At 37.9% G+C, this 19,234-nt stretch overlaps 1 protein-coding gene across 1 annotated transcript; it reads right to left on the reverse strand.

Moving 5' to 3' along the window:
* Window positions 1–15: 15 nt before the first annotated feature.
* On the reverse strand, window positions 16–5,037 carry snrpe (small nuclear ribonucleoprotein polypeptide E). The gene is made up of 5 exons (XM_030135505.1): window positions 4,858–5,037; window positions 3,540–3,566; window positions 3,372–3,434; window positions 1,154–1,232; window positions 16–248 (listed from the first exon to the last, which is right to left on the reverse strand). Exons 1-5 carry the CDS (start codon window positions 4,909–4,911, stop codon window positions 193–195), a joined length of 279 nt encoding a protein of 92 aa, XP_029991365.1. The 5' UTR covers window positions 4,912–5,037; the 3' UTR covers window positions 16–192.
* Window positions 5,038–19,234: the final 14,197 nt, after the last annotated feature.

Here is a 19,234-nt window from a genome sequence, read left to right on the forward strand (position 1 = left end):
ATGCAAACATTGATAACAATTGTAAGAAAACAATTTTATTCTCAAAACATAAGAACGTGGCCAAAAAAAACAATTACATACTCATGTTATATAAACAATCATATCCAACACCATCTGGAGAAATAAAAATGAAAGGAAGAAAAACTATTCTTTCTAGGGAAGATAAGAGTTGTAGAAATTGCCGCCCATGTCCTAGTTCGACACACTCTGCAGCAAGGTGATGTTGTCTCCTTTCAACATGATTCTCCCTGTGGGACATGACAGAGGAGAAAATAGGCAGAAATCAAAGTTAATGTAGATCAGGACAAACATGAAAGGTCTGGTGCCAGTTCACTTATGGATGTCTCAGCAGTCAACACATATACAGTCAAGGAAAAAATTATTAGACCACCAAAAGTCATCAAAAACAATGGTTATGCAATCAAGTACTAACTCCTGTGTGTATCATGTGACTAAAGCGGATAGAAAAGAAAACATGGAATGTCTAAAAGCACTGTTTTTGTCAGTACAATGACATAGCTATGAATGTTTTTGTTCAAAATAACAAAGCCAGAAACCAAATTATTTAATGGTGTCAGACATATTACATAGTATAGATATGCTTAGACTAGAAAGATTATTACTGTTATTAATTATTTAAGGAGAAGGGGTGGGAGTTTATAAGTTATGCTTCTTCTCACTCCTTTTCAAATATGTATTATATGTCTTATTTTTAAGTGTTTTGTTTATTTATTTTCTTCTGTTTTGACATCCATATTCAAAATAAATACATCAATCAATCAAAATCAATCAATCAATCGTGTAAGAACTTAAGTGGTTTTGTTTTTTATCAAGAAAACATGTAAAATGGATAGATATCAGTTCTGAAATTAAACTACTATGAGCTATTTTTGTTGGTATCATTATATTTGTCCAAACAAATGGACCTTTAGTTGTACCAGGCATTAAAATGAACAAGAAATTAAAGAAAACAAGGGGTAGTCTAATAATTTTTTCTGCGACTGTACATTATCACAAGTTCACAAACTATAACATTGCTAAACTGACAGATATAACTCATATAGTCTCCGTCTAATGGATGTGAATAAAAATTAAGGCTGATGTACAAGAACTATTTACAGCTGAATACAAAGTACATGGACTGAACTCTTACCCAGTGGTTTTCTGTTTTTAGTCTTCATGTGGACTTCCTCAGCATCATCCAGAACCAGGTTCATGTATTCATCAAAACCCTAACACAAAGAGAAGTTAAAACATAGTCTGTTATTAAAGGGGTACCAGTCATAAAAAACGACAACATGTGTATCCAACTTCCACATGAACGCTAGCACTCCAGCACAGATCACGGTTCTTTAATATGTTTTGTTAATTAGTTAAATCATTAATCGTCCCACCATACTCTTCAATTCCTATTATATTAGCAGTAAAGTATTTGAGCCAGGTAACAGCAGTAATCGCAGTAGTAATACTTTGGTACCCTTTGGTACTAATGACACCTCTGCAAAATTCCACCATAAAACTTGGCAAACAATTTTGAAATTCTGAAAGAGATTCCTCATCTTCATACTCCCCTAGTGTTACTCCTTGATGAAATTTTATTTACAGTATTTAAGCCTGAATTAAGTCCGAGTGTTTATGAGTGTAATTTTCAAACATCTATTGCCCATTTAGGTGGGAAGAATTAAAAAAAAAAAAAAAATTCAAAATTACACATTAGAATACATGTTTTTAGCTTTATCCTTCAGATCAAGTCCAGTCTTAGAATCTGAACATGAACCAATTTAAACAAACTGAAATTGTCTTTATAAAATTGATAAAAATGTACAAACATCATGGAATTAATTTTCCTCTTAAGTTTTGAAATTTCCCATCAAGCATAAACCAGACATTTCTCAATACACATTTGTTGATGCCATACAAGTTCTAAAATTTGGTAACCAGTCTCAAATGTCTGAAATCTCATTAAACAGATCACTACCATGTGTACTGTTTGTTTTTACGCAGTGCAGAATGAATGAATGAATGAATGAACATTACAGTTAGTTTGTGCAAGTAGTGAATATGCACTGGTGTTCTACTGTACCATGTCAGCCACTCAGAGGTCACCACTGAAATGACTGTATGTTACATGCAAAAGCCAAAACTATCACCAAAAGTCATAGTTGGTGCAGAGTATGATCGTGCAGAAAATGAAGATATCAATGACAACTTCTGCAGAGCTGATCTTCACTTATTTGTGATTTTTTTTTTTTTTTTTAAATGGCACAGCCAATAATGATGAAAACAGGTAAAAACACTGAGTCTGGGTGTTCCTCTAAGCCAAGGGTCCTTCCTTGGTAGACCAAACAAGAGGCCTTCTTACTGATCAATACACTTATCAATGGAACAGTCTTGCAAAATCTGATGACGCAGCTTTATGTTAATTAATCCTTGAGGGCTCTTTCCAAGGAAAAGGAATGATCTGAATGTTAATGATGACATCAATCTATATGCAAGTAGCGCGTTGACCCGTGGGGAACTAAAGGTTCTAAATGTGGTAGTTTCTATGCTGAGGAGAGCTGACTTTTGGAAAAAGATGTTAATCTATATTCCATAAGTACTGACATTTTCAGTTGAATAACCTCTCAGCTGGCATGTCTGTTTCTGCACATGAAATTTTGACACCATGGCAATGTGGCCCTATTGTTTATCTGTTGCTAGGCAACCCACTTCAAATCTATGATTCTGGACATATCAATGTGACTGTAAGGCTATTGTATTCCAAAATTACTAATATCTCCCAAAAATATTGGTCCTATCAACCTACCATTTTCTCTAGTCTCTTCCTTGATCAAAAATACATAAGCATGCCAAACTGCAGCAGTCAGCACTTTCTGGATTTTGTGTGAGGCCTGAGACACACATACAAACAGAATCCGTTTCCCCTTTAAAATATAGGCGAGTTATATTATGCTAAATTAAATGTTAGAGGCATCAGTATTCGTTTATGGATTCCTCATAAACTTAATATTAAAAATCTTGACTTAAATTCACCATCTCATCATTTGCATCACCAGATTCACATCTCAATAGTCACAACAGGTTTGGTCCAATTTCCCATTCAGGTTTAATTTTTTCTTTTGATATCAGGTTTGTTTTTTTTACTCATCCCAACTAGAGTGAGGGAGCTGGAACATAGCTTTTTCATTTTTGTACAAACAATAGTTATAAATGAGACCACAGGACCCTTCCAAAGGAAACCTAACACTGTCACATTAAGCAGTCAGTTCAGTCAAACCAACCTCACATTTCCCAATTCCTTCTCAATTGAAAAACTTAAGTTATACGTATATTTGGTCCAATAAAGCTTCTAGAGTGTAACGGTTACTTACAATGATGCAGCCCTCTATCCGCATGTTCACCTGTTCATACAACCAGACCTGGATCCGTGAGCGCTGGGGTAGACAAGAACAGAAAATGAGATTCTTGTCATATTGACACAGACAGCAATTCTACAAAATGACAACCAACCACAAATATTGATTCGATAAAATACTTACATTTTGCAGATACCTGAAAATAAGGTTCTGATAGAAGGAGTCAAGGAAATTCAACAATAAAAGGCAAACAATAATATCAAGGTGTGTTTCTTAATGGATCACAAGAAATACAAGACATTCTTAAATAAATGTACAGTAGAGAATCCTTAAGTGGTTTCACAAGAAGAATTGTAACGTCCATCTAGAACAGTATCAAACATGCGGCCCGGGGACCAAAACCAGCCCACCAAAGGGTCCAATCCGGCCCCTGGGATGAATTTGTGAAATGCAGAAATTACACTGACAATATTAACAATCAAGGATGTTAAAAATAATTTTAGGTCAATTCAATCTAAAGTGGATCGGACCAGTAAAATACTATGATAATAACCTATAAATAAAGAAAACTATACATTTTTTCTCTTTGTTTTACTGTAAAAAAAAGCAAAATTACACAAAAATGTTTACATTTACAGACTAGCCTTTTACAAAAAATGTGAGTAAACTGAAATTTCTTAAAAGAAGTATGTGGAATTGTACCAATATTCTGCCTGTTACTAAATGTTTTGTGTATTTGTAGCTCCACTGTGATCTACAAGTTGTGATGCATATCTATAAATGATAAACTAAGGCATAATATTGTTCAAATTGCATTTATTTTTCTTAAGTATTTTCAGCTTCATATTTGTTCATGTTATGTTCAAGTGCGGCTCGTAGATGTAAACATTTTCATTACGGAATTTGATTTTTTTAAACTCAAAAACAGAGAAAAAAAACTTTGGAGTTGACATTATAAGTTCTTATCCTATTATTTATATTATTTTACTGGTCTGGCCCACTTTAGATCATACTGGGCTGTATGTGGCCCCTGAACTAAAATGAGTTTAACACCACTGATCTAGAACATTAATAAAATTGGAATGAGGTGTCAATTACTACTACAAAATTCCACAAGAACTGACGGCTAAGTAATTTTGACGTGGTGATTTTTATTTTTTAAGAATGAAATAAAGCTCCCCTGTCTATACTATATGTTACAAATAATTAAATACTGACATTGTTTAGTGCGATTCGGCGTAAAATTGAATACATTAAGACGCGTTAGCTTTAGCTGCTATCGTACAACAAGACGACACAACAATCATCTCAAGTCATTTTTTATCAATATGGTAGACGGCATGGTTTGGAAAAGTATCTTAAAGCTTTGAATAGTTCTAAGATGTAGTAAAACAACCATTTGTCATCGCTTCCACTCAAAGAAAATGAATGACTAGCATCACGTTAGCCTTGATGCTAAGTTTCTGTAGCTTTCTGTGCTACGTTGCAGTGAAAAGGATACAATGGGCTGCACCATAACCTTCTGGACCTTCTGTCCTTGTCCTCTGTACGCCATCACTCCGACAAAATACCAGCAATAGGTATAAAATGACTAAAAATTGCACGTTTAATACAGTGCACTTATACGACGCTATCACGTTGTGATTTGCCTCCAATGGCGGGTTTCCTTCCGCGTGCAGTCCCACTGGTTAAAAAAAGTCTCCTGATGATAAACAGCGCCCCTGTCGGTAGGAGGTCAGTACTGCACCCACCTGATGAAACCTGTGACAAATTAAAGGAAAAACAACCTTAATCCTGGTTACCTGCTACAATATGACCATATGGCCAAAAAACAAAACCTGCTATCTGCAAATTTTTAGATTTTGAGTTTTCACATTAAATGCTGAGAACAAGGATGACTCCACATTTTCAGTCTATCTGCAAGATAAGGCAAGGTAAGTTTATTTGTATCGCACATTTCAGCAACAAGGCAATTCAAGGTGCTTCACACAGGACACTGAAATAAAAAGAAACACATTTAAAACACTATAAAAGAAACATGTAAAAGGTGATTAAAAACAGCAAGTAAGAAAACAACACATAAAATCCAAAAACAAACAAACAAACAAAAACACACACATTAAATTAAGAGTTGCAGTGCAGAGTTTCAAAAGAGAATATAAAATTTAAAAAGTCAAAAGCCTTTTAGTCAAAGGCAGCAGTGAACAGGTGAGTCTTTGACCTTGACTTAAAAGAACTCAGACTCTCAGCAGACCTGATATTTTCTGGTAGTTTGTTCCAGATTCTCCAGGTTTAGTTCTGACTTTTGGAACCCAGAGCAGACCTGCACCAGATGACCTGAGTGGTCTGGATGGTTCACACTGGACTAGAAGGTCTCTGATGTATTTTGGGCCTAAACCATTCAGTGCTTTATATGCTAGCAAGAGAATTTTAAAGTCTATTCTCTGAGAGACAGGGAGCCAGATAATCCCACCCTTTCTTATGACACGAAGGTCACCTGACAAAAACCTCCTAGACCATACTATAATAAAACTAAACTTTTTTTTTTTTTTTTGTTTCCTGAAAAAAATGATTTTTTCAGATAGGAGGTTTTGTATTCTGGCCATCAATATGTTCCCCTACAGTCGACAGGAGATGTTTGAGCCCAGGCAAAGTAATTATAATTTAAGGGGAACTGAAATCTACAAGAAAATGAAGTGTAGAACAAACATAAAAAGCCAGTGTATCTCTGTCAGAGGGGTACATGTGTGGAATAATCTGGAGCAAAACTTAAAAATGTCTTTTTCAGTTTGCGCATTTAAAATGATGTATAAATTCACTATAATAACAAAATATAGTACAATATCTGAATGAGTGAACATGTAGTTATAACACAGAAATATGCATAAAATAAGATATTATTTTAATTAATTAATTATCAGGATAAGAAGATATTATCACATTTATTGATCATTGTATTTGGAATAAATATTTAAAGTGCATATAAATATTAGTAGTATAGTATAGTTTTAGAACCAAAGAAACTTGTATTTGCTGATATACTGTGTGAATACTATGAAATACAAACATTTTTAATGCTGCTAATCTGATGTTTTCTCACATTTTAACATACCTGCATGGAGATAATATGCAAAAAAAAACAACAACTGTTAATTACAGTCTAATAACAATAAGCAGTTTTTTTTACTCTCAGACATGTTAGTGCAGATCAGGTTTATCTAGAACAGCAAAGTTACAGTAATGGTATGAATTGCAGTGTATGGGATGATGCATTAGCATCCACTGTGTTGGCTGATATGGAACTAAAACCACAAAAATCCATGAATATACAAGAGAACACTTTTGAACAGCTGTCCACTGTAGTGACCAGTGTGCATGAAAGAGTTAATTCAACATACTATTGTTTTGGAGGTTTTGTGTCAGTGCAGACGTATTTTGTTGGCGGTGATTTGGGCGGTAAAGGCCCAGCAGTAGTGCTCACAGTTCACTACTGATTTACTGGAGTTGAACCCTTAGTATTGACCCAAGTGAGTGGATGATCTACTGGTACTGTGGAGATTTAAGGAGAGTTCCCATCAAATACTGGATCCAACACAGATCCAACAGCTGTGTGCTACAGTAGCCCCTGATTTGGAAAACTAGGTTAGCCTCAGTTTAAGCTAGTTTACAAATCATGTAGAGCACAAGGTTCACAATCACACAACTGAAGACAAACGTTTCAGTTCTGAAATCTAGAACTAAATGACAGATGCTAACATTAAGAGCTTTACTAAGAAGGAACGTTAGCCAAAACTAGATGGAATTTAAGGGATGATTTTACACAAGAATACAGCAGAAATTAACGTTACCTGACCCGAAATGTCAACCACAAATCCAGGTTTCGTTGCCTGGATTCCAGTTCTTTCTCTGAATTGCAGCGATCCATCTGCTTCTTCTGTCTTTGGCTTTAGGTCGCCGCTAAAACGAGAGCTCCCAGTGCTTTTTAAACCTATTTGTGCGATCACTGGCACAACAGCTCTGCCCCAATTTTTAGATTGTTCTAAAGTTTTCGCAGTATTCAAGACAAAGCTGCTACTCATCTCCCTCTTTCTGCCACTCAGTGGACGGAACCGCAGTGACGTCACGTGCATACCCTCTATATTGTTAACATTGCACTTAATTTTCTTAAGAATTTACAGGTTGTTCATATTTGTTCAAGTACAATTCGTAGATGTAAACATTTTCATTAGAGAATTTTACTTTTTTCACTCAAAAGTTCTTATCCTTTTATTTCTATTATTTTACTGGTCCGGCCCACTTTAGATCATATTAGGCTGAACGTGGCCCCTGAACTAAAATGAGTTTGACACCCCTGTTGTATTAGGTGGACTTGATCTGATGGGTTTACAGATCTGAACCTCTAGAGGGAGCTGTGTCATATCAAACTTCAGCTCATGCAGCGCAGCAGCTGAAGTTTGACAGGTCTGTTGTCAGGTGAAGTTAACAGCAGTTCTCCCTCTACGTGGACAATAGCACGAAAGCTGCAGATCAGTAGGACTTCTTAATTTAGCGTTCGCCTTTAAAATATTATCACCTTGTTAGAGGATACATTTGTAATTTAGACAATGATAATGAAAAAAGAAATCTCTCTGATCGTTCCTCTTAGAAAACACCACAGTCAAAATATACCTCCGGCTTTCAGGCCAAGAAGAAAGCCCTTAAGTCTGCTGCCAGATACATCATGACAATCAGCCTGCACCTCACCATAATTGGCCAAGGTATTCCCTCTGATATTTATAGATGGTATTATATAAAGAAGGATTGGCTATTTCTCTGTTGTGCACAATATATCTGTAACATGATGAGCTGAGTCAGGGAGGCCAGCCTTGAGTGTGCAGTTAACAATAGTATTAATAACATACAACACAGGCTCGTCCCCCTGCTCAGACCAGAAAGTGTGACGGAAATTAGCAGCCGAGGACAGACAAGAGTCCGCAAGTGGGGGGAAAGAAAAGACGCAAGGAGCCTGGATGGCGCAGGCCGAGGTGTCGCCTTTCAGGGCAGGGTCCCCTCGGCCACATCTTAAAAGGCAGGGCTGCTGCAGACTGCGGTAGCGTGCGTCCCACATCGGACATGGTTGTCAAGTGCCACATGCTTGTCTTTGTGCTATGAGACGAGGTATGGGCTGCCGACCCTCAATGCCGCACAGGCCGCGCGCATTCTCAAGGAAGAGCGAGCGAAGAAGGGAGAGCCGGTGCAGACGGTGGAACTCCGGCTGGCAGCCGCTGAGGCCCGACAGTAAAACAACAATGACAAGGCCAGGGTTGACATGTCCTACTGTACAGACTGTGGAACCCCTCCAGACACATTTGTGATTTATGATTGTGTGGCCTGTTGCACCAGCTCTACGGATGTTCCCCTCACTGAAATATTAGTTTAACGCAGTGGTTCCCAGCCTTTTTTGGCTCGTGACCCCATTTTAAAATCACAAACTTCTGGCGACCCCAGACATTCAAAGCAAAGATATTTTTTCTTTTGCTAAAATTAATTAGTGTTTGATCATGTAATAGTATGCTATACTATGTTGCAAATAAACGTTAAATTTAGAGGACATTTATGCTGCGTTTCCACTGCGTGGTACCGGCTCGACTCGACTCAGCCTTTTTGCATCTCCATTACGAAAAAGGACCTGGAATCTGGTACTCAGTACTAGTTTTTTGTATCACCTCCACCGAGGTTCCAAGCGATACTAAACCGTGACGTATAAACACTGCAGACCACTGATTGGTCAGACAGTTTTCTCTGTGACCCGCCGTTTTACAAAAAACAGATGCAGAAGTGGACAGTAAATATAGCGGTACATTAATCCACATGAAAACAGCCCAAAACTACACCATGGTCGGTCGAGGAGATTCAGTCTTTGGTGGCCGACGTAAAAATTCAGATGTGACAACACGCAACGAGCGAGTTTTCAGTAACTCTGAACAGACGACAGAAATAACGTGCCGCATCGCTATGACGACCAGGTACTGTAAATTCAGTAGTATCTTGTCATGGAAAACGGTCTCCAGGGATACCGAGCCGAGCCCAGCCAAGTCGAGCTGGGTCCACGTAGTGGAAATGCAGCATTAGTATCAAAATCAGGCCGATCCGTACCCAGTTTTGGGGTGGGGGTAAACACACGTCCTGCTCCCTCAAATTAAAGTTTCCGAAGGTAGGGGAAAGGAAAATTAGCTGCACAACAGCGGGAGGCTTAGAAATATTATTAAATCGTCTACAGGTTTCACTTTCACTTTAACGTGATGTGTGAGTCAGGTTTTTTCAACCCGCAGGGCTTTTGTGGAATTATTTGACCCGACCCAACCCTCCCTGTAAATAAACATTCTTTTGACCTGTCCCAACCCGACCCCAGAGTAACCCACTGAGGTGCGCATCACTAACGTACGGCACAGAATGCACCCCCATATAATACCTGGACGGACCTGTCCAGAGACGCACTACAGCATTAGCAAACATACGGCCCGCAGGCCAAAACTGGCTCACCAACGGTTCTAAATTTTCCCACCGTTTGAATTTGGAAAGTACAAAATTTATACATAAGTTATTCAGAGTCAAAGGTGTCATAGTTGTTTTAGTTCAGGTTCCACATTCAGCCCAACTGGGATCTGAAGTAAAGTAATAGCATAACCTATAAACAATGACTCCAAATTTAAATCTAAATTTTTTTGTAAAAAGTCAGTATCAGATTGGTATTAGCAAAGCTAATCCTAAAAAAAATCGTATCGGAAGCAAAAAAAAATCCAGATGGGGACATCACTACTCTATTTCTACCTTTCTTTACTGATTTATCACCAATTTTTAAAAATCTTATCCTCTGTATTTTGCATTTGTTGGTGTAAATCATGTATTTATAATAATAATAATAATAATAATAATAATAATAATAATAATAAAATTTATTTATAGCTGCCTTTCTTGGCATTCAAGGACACCGTACAGTAAAACAGTAAAACAGGAGAATATAAAACAAGCAATAAAACAGAGTAAAAAATAAAAGGCAGGTTAAAAAATTGGACAATGCAATTGTGTTCACAAAGAGGAAGCGGTCCTACAAAGATGGGTTTTGAGTTTGGATTTGAAAAGAGGGAGTGTAGTGATATTTCTGACCTATATTTAATTCACAGATCATGTAGATGTTCATGAAAACTCAGAGTAAATTCAACGTTAACTATGTCAAAACTGAGGAAAATGAAGAAAAAGTGAATTTTTCAGCAAAGATACCGCTGACTGACTGTAAAAACGTGTGTGTCCATCCACTGTCATTGGTCCAACTCCATGGGTTTTACTGGTGAATCAATGTTGTAGAAGATGACAGTGTTTCCATGGCAACTACGGAGCCTCTGAATATCTAAATAGGTCATATCTGATGACCATGAAAAGATGAAGAACTGTATTTTACACCAATTATTTACATGTGTTAGCGGATCAGCAGGTTATACACAGTTTATATCTGTAGATGGTTTGTGTCAGCGGTGGTTGTTTGGGTCTTTATGGGTTAAAATTTTTACACAATCTCAAATATCATCATGGAAAGTATTTTTTGTGTTTCTAAACATGTGGCTGCATCAGAGTGTTGGAGCCAAAGTACATTTTTGTTCGTTTATTCCTCTTTTTTGTTTTGACCTTAATTTAGTAATTGTTTAGTGGGTGTGGCTGTGATGATGACCACACGTGCAGTTTATCATGGGTGTTGGTTTGGGTGTCGTGAGGTTAAAAATACCTGCTGTGTAATGTGGGCGATGTGTGTAAGGACAACCCCAATCAAATTTCTGACCGTGAGCCACAGCGTAAATGAACTTGGTCTGCATTTTAAGTGTTTTTTTTATGTTAAGCCTATTTAAATTCTGGAGTCCTCCTACAAAAAACAGCCATACGTATTATTAATAAGGCCGGTTACTATGAACATACTAATGAATTGTTTACGAAATCCCATATTATGAAATTTAATGAACTGGTTTACTATAAAATAATGCAAATAATGTATAAAGCCAAATTAAAGGGACTCCTTGTGTGTGTACAAAGGTTCTTCTCAACCCATGAGTCTAAATAAGATTTACCAGATGTTTGTAAAAGTGTTGTACAAAAAGCTAAAAAAAAAAGACTAAAAGCAGATGTATATGTGTTGGAGTTCAACTATGAAATGAGTCCAGCATGGATTTAAGAATGTGGAGCTCATTTTGGATATTTAAAAAAAATGGTACATAAGGCAATTTTTGAAGGATACAATTGTTAAGATCTAATAAGTAATAAGTAAATAATTTATTTTCAACTTTATATTAAATTACCATTAATTTGGTTGGTAAAGATTTCTATTTTTCTGGTTTAGTTTCACTTTTTTATGTTTTTGTTTGTTTGTTTGTTTGTATGCATTGTTGTTTTTTCGTTTTCCTATATTGAATGCAGGGTAGCTTAATTTGTTCTGTAGGACAGGCATTAATAGAAGCGTTCTGCTTCTGCCTGGGCCTGTTCACTCACTAACCTGTGGGGAATGTTTGGAGTGTGGACACTAGTTGGATTATGTGAGGACTGAAGAAAGAATTTCATCATATTTTGTTTATGTATAGAGAGTATTTAGAACAACATTTGTGACCTATAATGAACGCTTGGACTTGATATTTGTCAATAAATGGATTGGCATATCCAAGGACAAAGAAAACCATCCGGACATACATTCATGCACATGTCAAAAAATACAACAGGTTGAACCCTTCCACAATATAATACACTATATTGCCCAAAGTCTTGTCTCCCCCATCCAAATAATCAGACTCAGCTGTTCCAGTCCCTTCCATGTCCACAGGTGGATTAAATCCAGCCCTAGGCATGCAGACTGCTTTTACAAACATTTGGGACAGAATGGGTCTCTCTCAGGAGCTCAGTGAATTCCAGCGTGGAACTGTGATAGGATGCCACCTGTGACACAAATCCAGTGGTGAACTTTCCTGGCTCCTAAATATTCCACAGTCAGCTGTCAGCTGGATTATAAGAAAGTGGAAGTGTTTGGGAACGACGGCGACTCAGCCACGAAGTGGTAGGCCACGGAAACTGACGGAGCGGGGTCAGCGGATGCTGAGGCGCAGAGTGCGAAGAGGTGGACGACTGTCTGCAGAGTCAATGGTACAGACCTCCAAACTTCATGTGTCCTTCAGATTAGCTCCAGAACAGTGCGCACAGAGCTTCATGGAATGGGTTTCTGTGGCCGAGCAGCTGCATTCAAGCCATACAGGGTGGGGAAGCAAAATGTACAGTATTTTGAGGCAGGGATTGAAAGACAGTGTATGACCAATTAGTTTACTGAAAGACATGGGAATTTAATTGCCACAAGAAAATGTCCATAATAGAAAATGTTTTTATTCTATGTGTCCTCCTTCTTTCTCAATAACTGCCTTCACACGCTTCCTGAAACTTGCACAAGTGTTCCTCAAATATTGGGGTGACAACTTCTCCCATTCTTCTTTAATAGTATCTTCCAGACTTTCTGGTAATAGTTTTGCTCATAGTCATTCTCTTCTTTCCATTATAAACAGTCTTTATGGACACTCCAACTATTTTGGAAATCTCCTTTGGTGTGACGAGTGCATTCAGCAAATCACACACTCTTTGACGTTTGCTTTCCTGATTACTCATATGGGCAAAAGTTTCTGAAAAGGTATGGATAATAGTGTTAGGTATGATTATGACATCAATATATGTTTGGTTTCAAAACAATTGACGTAGTGCCTGCTGAGAAAAAACAACTAAATGTTCATTGTAAATTTTGCTTCCCCACCCTGTACATCACCAAGTGCAATGCACAGCGGTGGATGCAGTGGTGTAAAGCACGCCGCCACTGGACTGTAGAGCAGGGGAGGAGCCTTCTCTGGACTGACCAATCATGCTTCTCCATCTGGCGATCTGACAGACGGGTCTGGGTTTGGCGGTCACCAGGAGAACGATACTTGTGGGAGCGTATTGTGCCGAGTGTAAAGTTTGGTGGAGGGGGGGTTATGGTGTGGGGTTGTTTTTCAGGAGCTGGGCTGGGCCCCTTAGTTCCAGTGAAAGGAACTGGGAATGCTTCAGCAGAACAAGACATTTGGGACAATTCCATGCTCCCAACTTTGTGGGAACAGTTTGGAGCCGGCCCCTTCCTCTTCCAACATGACTGTGCACCAGTGCACAAAGCAAGGTCCATTTGGACATGGAGGACAGAGTCTGGTGTGGATGAACTGGACTGGCCTGCACACAGTCCTGACCTCAACCCCATAGAACACCTTTGGATGAATTAGAGCGCAGACTGAGAGCCAGGCCTTCTGTCCAACATCAGTGTGGGACCTCACAAATGCACTTCTGGAAGAATGGTCCAAAATTCCCATGAACACACTCCTAAACCTTGTGGACAGCCTTCCCAGAAGAGTTGAAGCTGTTAGAGCTGCAAAGGGTGGACCCACGTCATACTGAACCCATAGACTAGGAATGGGATGGACCTGACATTCATATGAGTCAAGGCAGGAGAGGGAATACTGTTGGTAATATAGTGTAGTAGTAGCTAAAGGTAAAGCCACTACACAGACAAATGCAAACAAAAGCTTTTTTTTTTGTTAACTGTCAACAAAAACACCTGCAAAACAAAACTTGTGTCCTACTACCGCTGCACCATTGAGAGCGTCCTGACCTACGGGATCCTGACGTGGTATGGGAGTAGCTCTGCAGCAGACAAGAACGCCCTGCAGAGGATCAGAAAAGCTGCACAGAACATCACCAACTCCCAACTCTCTGCCCTGAATGACATCTTCTCTTCTCGCTGCCTGCAGAAGTCCCGTAACATCCTCAAAGACCCTTCCAACCCTGCCCACCACCTCTTTGCACTCTTACCATCTGGAAAGAGATACAGATCCATAAAAACACGCACCACACGATTCTGGAGCAGTTTTTACCCCACAGCCATAACCACACTAAACAATGAACTTAACCACTAAAGTACAGACATTTTTTAATGGCACTATTTTGTACATTGCACTGCATACACTGGCACTGATGGGATGTGTGTGTGACGTACTGCTGTGTGATAAAGAAGGAGGTGGATGTGTGAGGGAATGAATGTATGGATGTTGATATGTGAGCGATGCATATTTATTTTTATATTTTGTTTTCATTATATATTTATATTTTATAGTTATTAATACTATTTATTACTATCACTTTTTTAATGAGTCCGTATCCTGATAGTGCACCTGAATTTCATTGTACATTCTGTATAATGACAATAAAGTATCTTTTTTTTTTTTTTTTAACAGTTTCAACATGTTACGTCCTGGATGTGTTTCATTATCTGCTGAATCATCCAGTTTTGTCCTGGATGGAACTGAGCATGTGCAGAAGGAGCATGTGGGTTTGGAGAATGGCAGAGTTCAATGACTTAAAGGTGATTTTTAATGTAATGTCCCATAAATGCATGGGGTGAGCACAGACTTTTTTCTACCTCTACATGGCTGCAGCTGTCGTCTGTCCAGATCAGAAGACTGAACATAAATACAGATGATGATTGTTCTGGAACGTTAAAGCCACTTTTCAGCTTATGAGTTGAACCACAGAGCGGAACAGCAGTCACGTCTGATCTAATCTGAAAAGTGATCACAGAGCTTCAACACAAACGTAAATTCTTGTCACATGCGGCTGAAAACAGAAGTGTTGTTTCCTCTTAGATAATCGGAGATAATTGGAGATACAACATGGTGAAAGGTACCTGATGCCAAAAAACTGTCACATACATCAGTATAACTACTCGGGCACTGAGTCCAAACTAACGTAAGTCACACACATGTGGTCATGCTCATTTGAGTTACAACACTTTTCAATACAAGAGTGAAGAGGCTAACAGCTAAAAAGACATGAGCTCATATTAATAAGCAACAAAAACAGTAGCAATGAATGACGAAACTATACAAACATACATACATAAATATATACATGCACACACACACACACACACACCTACACACACACACACACACACACACACATACAAACATACATACAAACATACATACATACATACAAACATACATACATAGTACTTATGTACAGTGCTATAGTGTAAATGCTAACAGCTAAAATAGTTTCCAGTATGTGTTGAATAAAAGCAACAGAAAATAACACTTACACACTCACTATTATTATTATTATTATTATTATTATTATTATTATTATTATTATTATTATTATTATTATTATTATTAATGTATGTATGTATTTATTTTTTTTATATTTATGTTGACTTATGTTATGACTTATGTTGTTGGTCTGTTAAGCTGGTATATTCTTTCTGGAAGAGTGCTCAAATCAGAATTGCAAAATGTAAGACCCATTATCACTAAGTTTGTACTGCATCTGGATGATTTTCTTTTGTGAAATAAAAAGATATTTAAAAACAAAAAACATTTAGTATGTGTTGAATAAAAGCAACAGAAAATAGCACTGTACTTCAATCATTTATTATTATTATTATTATTATTATTATTATTATTATTATTATTATTATTATTTAGACTTTTATGTTTTTGGTCTGTTAAGCTGGTTTATTCGTTTAGGAGGAGTGCACAAAGGAGACCTGCAAAATGTACAAGTTTGTCCTGCATCTGGATGATTTTCTTTTGTGAAATAAAAAGATATTAAAAAAAAAAAACTAAACATTTAGTATGTGTTGAATAAAAGCAACAGAAAACAACACTGTGCTTCAATCATACACTGTAAATGTCCACTAGGATATTCTATAAATAGTGGAGTTCCACACCCAAACAGGAAGCCCTCCCTCTGTGTGTGTATTCTATCTTTTCTCATTTCCACGCTTGTCTTTCCTACCTTCTTTTTTTCCTCGTCTGACCCGGCCAACGTCCTCTCTACATCACTTCCTGTTCCTGTTGGTGCTGATTGTTCGGAGGGGAAGGGAAAGCAGACGGGATGGGGTATAAAGCAGGTCCGGGGGGTGGGGGTGGGGGGTGTTCTTTGTTCCCCCGGCTGCCTCACCTGCCTGACCCCCACCTGACAGGCCTGACCCCTGACGGCCTGGCACACTGGGCCAGACGACCCGCTGGCTGTCTGTTTCCTGCCTCGCTGACTGACAGGATATTCATAGTGTGCTTTGGAACACAGACTGCTGCTCTGAGCTGACAGCATCCTCTTTTTTTCTACAACACTTGGCCTGGTACAGTTTGGTTACACAACTGACTGATTAAGTATAAGAACAAAAGCCCAGAGGGTGTAATTTTAAGATTTACACCATCGGACAATGACACCGTTTCTGCAACATCATACTTTCTTATAGTTTTAAACAAGTCACTGATTTTCACTTGTTTTAATTTTAATTTTTCTTTTTTTGTCACCCCCTGGGGTATGAATAAAGTTTACCTGTATCTGTACAAAATGTCAGCTTAAAAACAGGTACATATTGGTTATTTCTCTGTGAAGTTCCTTCAATGGAAGCTGCTCCTATGTGCACTATGCGCTAATGCTAATGCTAATGCTAGGGAAACCAAAATGAGTTAACCTTTGACCTTTTAACCTTTAACCCTTTCATACACGAATTATGAGAACCTTAATCAAATTTTTTTCCTGAGTGTTTTTATTCCTCTTTAGGCATCTAAAAAACAATGCGATTGAAAATTTTCTTCTGAAAAATAAATATAAAAATAAATAAATAAAATAAAAATAATTAAAAAAAAAAAATTTAAAACTAAAAATACATTGAAAAAAAAAGTAATAATGACAAAAAATTCTTATAAACCTATTTTTCATGAAGGTGCAAAAATATCCACTCAGCTGGACACCACACGTTTAATTTTTGACGCACAGAAACATGTATTTACTGATAAATTGTGTGAAAACTGTGAGGAAGGCTTGTGATTCTGAGGGTTTATCCTCAGGAGAGATCTACATAATGTTACCAATTCATGTCAGAAAAGATATGTAGTGTCTTAAAATTTTAATAAAGATATGTATAAAAAAATAAACAAAAACAAAAAAACAACGAAAAGAACAAAAAAAACCATGAATATACAAGAGAACAGCTGTAGAATAGCTGTCCACTGGAGTGACCACTATGCAAGAAAGGGTTAATACTGATGAGTTGCCATCCAGTTAAAGACCGTCATATGTGATCTACATGCACTGCTTTGACAAACAATACATGAAGCCAATCTGTAATTCTGAAGTAGGTGATGAAGTTAGTTATGTTTACGTTAATAAGAGAATAAGAGAAAAACCCCTGTTCATCATTTTGTAGAAAATTTAGCCAATAAAGCATGATTTTAGCCAGACCCGTTCGAAAAATCGGACCAATGGCCCTGTATCTTACCGGCCAAATTCAAAGCTTTGGGAAATGTATCCAGATGTCATTTATTATCACCAGTTCTGTGTATTTATTCTATTACAGAAATAGTCCATGTTTTGGTCATATTCCAATCAGATCTGTCAAAAATTCTAATTCACGCTTGATATCATTGATACTGATTTATTGCATCAATCCACTTCCTATCTGTTAGAATGGGAAAATTTTTCAAAGTGGCACCAAATCCAGAATCAGATCTGGAAGGAAATAATTTCACTAACTTTTGTTGACATCATCATAAAGAAGCTGTATACCAAGTTTGAAGTCAATCAGAACTGGAGTTTCAGAGAAGAAGATGATTGAAAGTTTTGTAACAAACGACAGACAACGACGACAGACGATGACGACAGATGACAACAGACAACGACGACAGACAACGACGACAGACAACGACAGATGACAACAGACAACGACGACAGACAACGACGACAGACGACGACAGACGACGACAGACGACGATGACGACAGACGACGATGACAGACGACGACAGACGACGACGACAATGACGACAGACAACGACAGACAACGACAGATGACAACAGACAACGACGACAGACAACGACGACAGACGACGATGACGACAGATGACAACAGACGACGATGACAGACGACGACAGACGACGACAGACGACGACAGACGACGACAGACGACGACAGACAACGACGATGATAGACGACGACAGACGACGACAGACGACGACAGACGACGACAGACAACGACGACAGACAACGACGACAGACAACGACGATGATAGACGACAACAGACGACGACAGACAACGACGACAGACAACGACGACAGACAACGATGACAATAGACGACAACAGACGATGATGACAGATGATGATGATGACGACGACACCGCTGGACGCTGCATGACGACAATAGTTTACGGCCTATCGGCCGGTAAGCTAAAAAAATGATTCAGTGAAACAATATCCACTCAGAAATACCCCAAAAAATTAATACAACATTTCACAATAGTTCCACCATTTCATGTGCAGTTGTTATCACTGTACATTTTCTTTCACTGGTCTGAACATATCTGTATCTGCTCTGTAAATATGTCCATTTTTTATTGATATTTTATATTAATAGTTTATGTCGTGTAAGTTCTCATCGGCCCAGGTCATTGTTCATCCTCAGTAGTTTTTCAAAGTTCAGCTGGACTGGTTTTGTTCTCGAAAATGTTTCATCTCTCATCAGTTCTATGTAATTTAATAGACTTGAATTTATTTTAATAGATGAAGTCTCTTGGATGAGAGACGAAACGCTTTCAAGAACAAAACCAGCCCTGTTGAACTTTGAAAAACTACCAAGGATTAATATTTAATATCTTTTATTTATATTTCTCATGTTTTATTACTATCTTTTCTGCATTCTCACTTCACTGTAAATGCTGCCGTGACATTTGAATTTGCTTGAATTATCTTATCTTTGGTAAGGGTGTAAGAAAATATTGGTTCTGCAATATAT

This window comes from Sphaeramia orbicularis, chromosome 5 (genome assembly GCF_902148855.1).
Source record: "Sphaeramia orbicularis chromosome 5, fSphaOr1.1, whole genome shotgun sequence".
Lineage (NCBI taxonomy): Eukaryota > Metazoa > Chordata > Actinopteri > Kurtiformes > Apogonidae > Sphaeramia > Sphaeramia orbicularis.

What these genes read in the sequence shown, in the direction of transcription:
- snrpe (XM_030135505.1), bottom strand. Translation starts at nt 4,911, where the DNA reads ATGGCGTACAGAGGACAAGGACAGAAGGTCCAGAAGGTTATGGTGCAG. An exon ending in AGGTTATGGTGCAGCCCATT is followed by an intron (nt 3,567 to 4,857) that starts GTATCCTTTTCA and finishes TCCTTCTATCAG; the next exon opens with AACCTTATTTTCAGGTATCT. An exon ending in GGATAGAGGGCTGCATCATT is followed by an intron (nt 1,233 to 3,371) that starts GTAAGTAACCGT and finishes TCTTTGTGTTAG; the next exon opens with GGTTTTGATGAATACATGAA.